The following is a 6,978-nucleotide window of genomic DNA, read 5'->3' as shown; positions in this document are numbered from 1 at the left end:
TAAAAGAACTGATTCTCTACAGGAACTGGTTCGCAGTAGTTCAGTTTCTTGGACTCGTTAAGCTGCTTGCTTAACGGTTCTGCTGATCGGTTCCCGTGCCATGTGCCGTATTTGCGTGATCACATGCAGTGATATTGGAATCGTATTGATTTTTTCTTATAAATCTCCATCCCCAGTTAAACTCTTTGATTTCTGACTAATTTCTCCATTTCCTCTTATTTTGTCAGAACTCAGTCACCCAGCAGGACGACCTCTGACCCAGAAGACCTGGTGGAGCTGAAGATCTGCATCGTGGCCGACCCCATGATAGACGTTGCCTCTCCTCTAGGTGAACTCAGAGCTTTCAATAATCAATCAAGTTTATTTATATAGCAGGTTTCAGCAACATGGCAGTTGCATCACAGAAACAATTTAAATATGACATTTTGTCGTTGTTACACGTCAGGTTATTGATTAATGTTTCATTGATTATTAACCACCTGGATTTTAGTCGAGATTTAAAGGCTCTCAGTGTTTCAGCAGTTTTACAGTTTTCTGGACGTTTGCTCCAGATTTGTGGTGCATAGAAGCTGAAAGCTGCAGGAATCAAAGCCTGGATGAGACTTTAGTCCTCCGGTCCTGGAAATGTTCTGCAGCTGGTAGAAGGCCCACTGTGGAACCCGAGGGTCAGGTCAGAGGTCAGAGGTCAGCCTGATCTCTGGTCTCCAGCTGGAAGAACTCTATAACTCTAGATCTATGACTGGATCGTTCCTCTTCAGGTTCAAAGAACAGTTTTGTCTCTGTTCGGCGTGTTCAGGTCTCCATGGTGACCAGCTGTCTTTATTCCTCCCAGTGTTGCAGAAATGCCCCATCCTGAGGTTTCAGTGTCCCGGCTCCCTTCAGGAGGCCGAGTTCCTCCGCTTGCTGCGGACGACCTTCCCTCAGCTGGCTGGAGAAGCGCTGGACTTCCTGACCGGTCTCGGCAGCGACGTGAAGCCCATCAACCTGCAGAATCTGACGTCGGATGACATCAGCAGGACCCTGAGATCAGCCAGCGGGTCTCTGCTCTTCATCCGCCTGAAGGTCAGAAGCCTTTTCTCTGTCCTGTGAGGCTCCAGCAGCGCATGGCCAGGCCTCAGTGTTCAGGTGGGGAGGTGTCGGCTTCATTCGGGTCTCAAACTCTTCCAGGAGCAAAGTAACGCCCAGACCAGCGAGAAACGGAGTCGCGTCGACGTTTCTCCTGCCAGGTAAGTCCTGAATATCAGTCCAGGCTGTAGTCGGATCTCTGTGGGGATTTAAATATGAAACGAAGCGTGAAGATGCGGCGCTCGGTTTGCAGAGGTTTGAGACCAAACCAGGCCGGGGTTTGTCGGGGTTTACGTTTGTACTCGTAGAAGAGATTCAGATTCGGTTCGAAAGCTGAGTTCTGTTCAAGAAAAATGTTTCTTTCCTTTAATAATTAAAAAATAACCTTTTCAAAAGGTTATAGGAACAAAATCTGCATCTTCAGGTCTGAGTTGTAAACTTTCAGTGTTGGACTCACTTCTGCTAACAGTGGAGCTAATTTTACAGTTAGCGCTTTAGCTAACTGTTAGCTAACACTTAGCGCTAAATCCTTAACTTAGCACTTCGCTTGGCTGTTTTCTCATCTTTCTCTTTCTGTTGATAAAGTTTGACGCCTTTGTTGAAGTTTTGGTTATTGACTGTTAAGAATAGTCGATAACTTATATTGATGCTCTTATTTTGAAGTAGATGGACATTGCTTACGCAGCAGGTCAGTTTCCTGTTTACAAACAAGAAACATACAGGAACAAAAGAAATGAAACTAGACAACAAGATACAGGCATAAAAATCTAAGTCAACTGTAGACCATTTAAGTTGTGTAAGAATTAAACTGATGGCTTGGCGCGTTAGCATTAGCTCCTGCTAACCACTGGAGTGTTTGAAGGTTTGTGAGGCGGCTGCAGAGCGATTGTTTCCATCTGGTTTAAACATCGTTAATGTATCTTATAGGCAGGGCCTCTTTAATACGCTGTGGACAGACATGTTTCATGTTAATGCAAAGCTTCCTTTAGCCATGCTAACTTATGTTTCATCTGCAGCAAAAATAGAATAAAACGAAGGAAAACATCACAGAGTCGATCCAGCGGAGCGTCCAGTGAGGACGTTGAAACCGAAGACAGTGAGGACAACGACCATCAGAGAAATGTGAAGTCCACCGAAGTCTTGGGTCTGGAGACCGTTACGGCCAAACAGAGCGGTCCTCCTGTGCAGGAGACGGACAAACATCCTGAACCCACGGCAAACACGGACGACGAGCGGACGGACGACAGCGACGATGAACGGTACAACCAACATCCTCTGGTTTGCAAGCTCTCTCTCGGTCTCCCGCAGACGGGGTCGTCTGGGCAGATTTCAGCGCCAGAAACAAAGACTGAACCTGCAGACCCAATGGGACAGAAACCTGCAGCCGCGGCGGCGAACAGCCAGGGAGACGATGGCGAAACGGAGGACAGTGAGGACTACCACGACCCTGGAAGCGCAGAGTCTTCCCGGCTGTCGTCGTTTCACCCCAGGAGGCCGGAGAATGAAATGAATCAAGACACGAGCAAAAAACGCGTGAAGACGAAGAAGAAGAAGAAGAAGAAGGAGAGAGAGAAGGAAAGGAAGGAAAAGAGGAAGGACAGAGAGAAGAAGGGGAAGAAGAAAGAAATCAAACTGGAAGTTGGATCGACAAACCAGAGGATGGAAGCGGTGCAAATAGTTGATGGTGAGGATGGAGGTGATAAAAACGCCACAGTCTGGTCTCTGCAGCCTTGGACGTTTGGTACAGATGCAAAGAGACAGACAAGTACAGGAGCTGTGGAAACAGCAAAGAAGAAAAAAGTTGAGCTTTCACCAAACAAAGAGACGAACGGCAAGACAGAGGAGGTGGAAATCATCGACATTGAGGATGATGATGATGGAGACGAAGCATCTTCCCAGCCTCAGGTATCTGGTCAAGATGCAAAGCAGCAGAAAACCAGAACGGAAGACGGAGATGAAGAGAAGCATGCAGCAGCGAAGACGATGGAGAACATGGAGGCGGTGGAGATAGTTGATAGTGACGATGGAGACGGGGATGAAGACTCATCGACTCCTCAGCCTCACGTATCTGGAAGAGACTCGCAGCAAACCAGCGCAGAGGCAAGGAAGGTGTTGGAGAATTCAACCCCCGGGCCTTCAGCTGCCAACACAGACGGCAGTTTGCCTCCAGCTGTTCAGAAGCCTCAGCATCTGTGTGAAGTGTGCCAAACGTACCACCAGTCGAGGGGAATCCTGATGAGACACGTATGGAGGAGCCACGTCAACAACCAGGGCCTCGTCTGCGGAGTCTGCCGCCAGCGCTGCGACTCCAACGCTGCACTCAAGGAACACCTACAGACTCACAAGAAAACCTACACCTGCAAGATCTGCGGGAAAATGTTCTTCACCAGAAGTGGCTGCCGGAGACACATGATCCGACACAAAGGTAACGGCTGAAAACACAAGACTGAAGCCATTATATTCATGAAAACACCAGAATAGTTTCACTGTTGGCTGGAAGAAAATCTCACAACGATGAGAAAAATATTTAAATTTGAGAAAAAGCTCAGATGGACTTGATGAGATCAGCAGCTCTGGGTCTGTCTGTGAAACTGATTCAGTCGTTTAAAGAATCGTTTCAAAGTCCTGCAGCTCATAATCATTTAATTCTGTTTAAAGAATTTAATCATTATAAACCGCTCACAATAACACAGTTTTCTGGATGATAAATTGACCCAGAAGTTATTGTGATAAATGATAATATTGTTGTTTTGAGATAATTTTCAACTAGTGTAGTGGTCATAGCATCATAATGCATCATTTAACATTTAACACTGGAGCAGGAAGACATTTAAAATACGCAAAATAAACAAAACAACAAATAAAATGAATTATGAAATGTCTGGAAACAAAAGGAACCAGAGTTTATCATCCAGTTTTCAGGAGAAAAGGAAACATGAAATCATGCAAATGGAAATTATTTTAATTTATCATATGATTAATTAGTTTTTTATGACAAACCATGATTGACAAGATGCTCAGTATTTCTCATTTTAACGCAGTTTGGTGTGGAGTGCTCATGGAATTACAACTTTATGCTCATATTAAGAACAAAACAAATAAGAAACTTCCTCATTTGCTCCTTATTCTCATCATAAGTAACTGACTGAAGCTCGCAGAGAAAAGCCAGAAAAGACGACGAGAATTCACTGCAAACGCAGAACAATGTTGTTGCACAAGATGATAAAAAGCCAAATATCTTTTGAAAAGGAATAAGCTGAAAAGCCGACAAGTTTTGAGTCTGAAAACACTTCAGTGAATCTTTTTCCGTTTTGATAATCACAAACTGATCGGTCGCTTTCTGAGTTTACTTTTACAGCAGCTGACCAAATGCTCCACAATTTACCAAACATAAAACAAAGTTTAAAACATTAAAAAGTTCACTGAGCAGGAAACGGCTTAAAGCCATTTAAACCTGAATTAAACAGTCAGAATATGAAGCATCATTGAAAGTGTGTTGTAAATCCGTCTGTAGGGGGCGATCCTGAGCAGAAGTAGCCTGAAGCCGTCTGGACGTCGTCTGCAGAAGAAAACTCAGGAAAAACGGCAGCAGAACCACAAAAAAACTGAAAAACCGTAACAGCAACATCTGGATATCAACTCCTGTTGGCGTCGTTCAGCAGAATCCAGGTACAAAATGTCAGAAAAGCGTCTGCTCAGGCTGAGTTGGGTTTCCAGAGTTCTGGTTCGGTCCGGCGCACTGAATGAAGGAGGAAACGTTTTTCCTTTGGGTCCTTCTTGTTCCTGTTACAGCTGTTCGTTTATGTTTGAGGAGGATTTCCTCTGCTGCTCCTCGCTGCCATGTTGAAACTGTGACCAACTCACAGGTTTTGGTTTTGAAGCTCCGTGAAGTGGAAGCTTCTCTTTCCTGGGAGTTCCTCTCACTTGGGACGTTTCTTAATAAAAAGTGACAAAACGGGTTCAGCATAAATTCCTGGATATTATTGAGTTTTATGAAGATTTCATATTTTTAGGGTAATGTCTGGAAACCCTGACTTTTTTTAAGTACCCAGACGATTTGAAGCTGACAAGAGTTTTTCTTGTTGTTTTGAATTCTGTTTGAGATGTTCTTTGTTAATATTTTAAATAAATCCTTCAGTTTTTAGTTATTGTATTTCTGCCATGCTGTGGTTTTTCATTTGGTTGAACGGTGTACTGGACCACAAGAAGTGGCATAAATGAAGGCACAATTATTCACAATTATATTCTCAGTTATCAAACTTTACAAGCTGTGTGTTGTGTGTGTACATTTAAAATATTGTAATCAGGCTTGAAATGTATCAAAAATGTGTCCAAGGCCACTTTTTAGAGCCACCTGGCATTTCTGTGAGTGGGAGTTTGTGTGAAGGAGTCACCAGGAGGGCCTGATCAGCCAATCAGAGGCAGCCCTCAGAAAGCCTGCACTGGACAGACGATTATAAAATAAAGGCTTTTCTACTACACTCATTAACAGAGGGACAGAGAGTTAAGGAAATAAATTAATTATTCTTATTTTGATATGAGACACTGTTTCAATTAATAAACAAATCCAAAATAACACAGAACGCCTTCAGATGCTTTAATGAAAGACCATTGAGACTCCTGGCAGAACCCAGAGTGAAGAAGAGGTGAAAGCTTTTAATATCCACCAGCCCTCCAACAGAGGAGAGAAAACGGGAGGTTCCCACCAGTTTCACTTTAATTTACAACTTTGGTATTTCAACCTGCAGACTGTGACCCTGGAGAGTTCAAACCCAGTTCAGAAATACCAGTTATTATGCGTTTCCAGTGAGCTGCCTCCAACATGAAGGGAGCTTTAGAGATAAAATTGATTGATTGCTTAAGTTTTGCCGTATAACAGTCACAGGAGGAGTAACGCTGTCATATGTGTAGAACTGCAGCTGCAGAGGTGAAGGCAGACTGATGTTTTCAGTGTATTTCTGCCAAACTGCGTGGTTTTTCATTTGGTTATGTTTTTCCTCCCCAAGTACCGAAAGTCAGACGGCCGTCCAAAAGCTTTTGATACAAAGAAAATATTTTTTACTGTAACAAGAGGGGCAAAGCTATAATTATGTCTAGAACAGCTTTAAAAATTCGGTTAAAATTAGACAAAGAATTAAATACATATTTTTAGACCATGGTCTAATGAAATTAATTTAAATAAACCGAATTAATGTATATAAAATGTTTAACTTGTTTTGTTTTTTTAGATTAATTATGTTTAGATTACGTCCTAATTTCGGATGCAGCTGTAGAGGCGAACACAAGATGGCGCCACTGATCCTTTCTGCCAGTTTTCAGCCGTTACGTCTTTCCTCCCCAAGCACCGGAAGTAGATCTATCCAACGGCCGTCCAGAAGTTTTTAACAAACAGAGGAAATCCAGGATGTTTTACTGCAGCAGCAGCGGTTCCGATCCACTCAACATGTCTAAGAGCGGCATCCTGAGAGGAATCATCACCGAGAAGCTGAGCACCGCCGCCCGGGAGATCATAGCGGTGGTGGAGCGGACCGTAGCCGACTACGAGAAGGAGGCGTCGGGCTTCAGACGGGAGATCGACCGCCAGAGGAGGCAGCTGGAGCTGCTGCAGCCGCAGGTCAAGCTGCACAGAGGAGGTCAGTGGTGGACTGGAGAGGCGCAGTTTTGCTGAATTAAAGCAGCTGGGATGTTAATCAGATGTTTGTTTGTGTGTGGGAAGCCAAAGCGGGGCTCCCGGACCTGCAGAGCCATGAGGTGGTGGTTGTAGGTGAGGAGCAGCGGCAGCACGCAGGTAGGAACAGCTCACTGCTTTTAACGCTGTTAATATACCGAACTGAACTGGTTCAAAATTAACGTTTCTTTATATTTATCACAACAAGAAGTCTTGAGTTACTCATTTTAATCGCAGCTCTTTGT

At 44.0% G+C, this 6,978-nt stretch overlaps 2 protein-coding genes across 5 annotated transcripts in view; both read left to right on the top strand.

Moving 5' to 3' along the window:
* LOC106958952 (uncharacterized) overlaps positions 1-5,329 on the top strand; it is a 22,018-nt gene extending 16,689 nt beyond the window's left edge. Inside the window, exons 17-21 of the mRNA XM_015051144.1 lie at positions 228-328; positions 833-1,062; positions 1,168-1,226; positions 2,082-3,490; positions 4,580-5,329. Coding sequence (XP_014906630.1) covers positions 228-328; positions 833-1,062; positions 1,168-1,226; positions 2,082-3,490; positions 4,580-4,602 — 1,822 coding nt within the window. The 3' untranslated portion in view covers positions 4,603-5,329. The remainder of the gene's footprint in view (positions 1-227; positions 329-832; positions 1,063-1,167; positions 1,227-2,081; positions 3,491-4,579) is intronic.
* Positions 5,330-6,369: 1,040 nt separating this feature from the next.
* Positions 6,370-6,978, top strand: part of LOC106958957 (zinc finger protein 852-like) — a 9,568-nt gene continuing 8,959 nt past the window's right edge. For 2 of the 4 annotated variants that reach the window (XM_015051151.1, XM_015051147.1), the window contains exons 1-2: positions 6,370-6,698; positions 6,782-6,853. In XM_015051151.1, the coding sequence (XP_014906637.1) occupies positions 6,470-6,698; positions 6,782-6,853 (301 nt within the window). In that variant the 5' untranslated portion in view covers positions 6,370-6,469. The remainder of the gene's footprint in view (positions 6,699-6,781; positions 6,854-6,978) is intronic. The other 2 variants (XM_015051148.1, XM_015051149.1) reach the window with 2 other exon arrangements.

This window comes from Poecilia latipinna, unplaced genomic scaffold (genome assembly GCF_001443285.1).
Source record: "Poecilia latipinna isolate Pla-1442-1.1 unplaced genomic scaffold, P_latipinna-1.0 Scaffold1034, whole genome shotgun sequence".
NCBI lineage: Eukaryota > Metazoa > Chordata > Actinopteri > Cyprinodontiformes > Poeciliidae > Poecilia > Poecilia latipinna.
The sequence above is the reverse complement of the archived record's forward strand: the minus strand, read 5'-3'. Positions and strand labels throughout refer to the sequence as shown.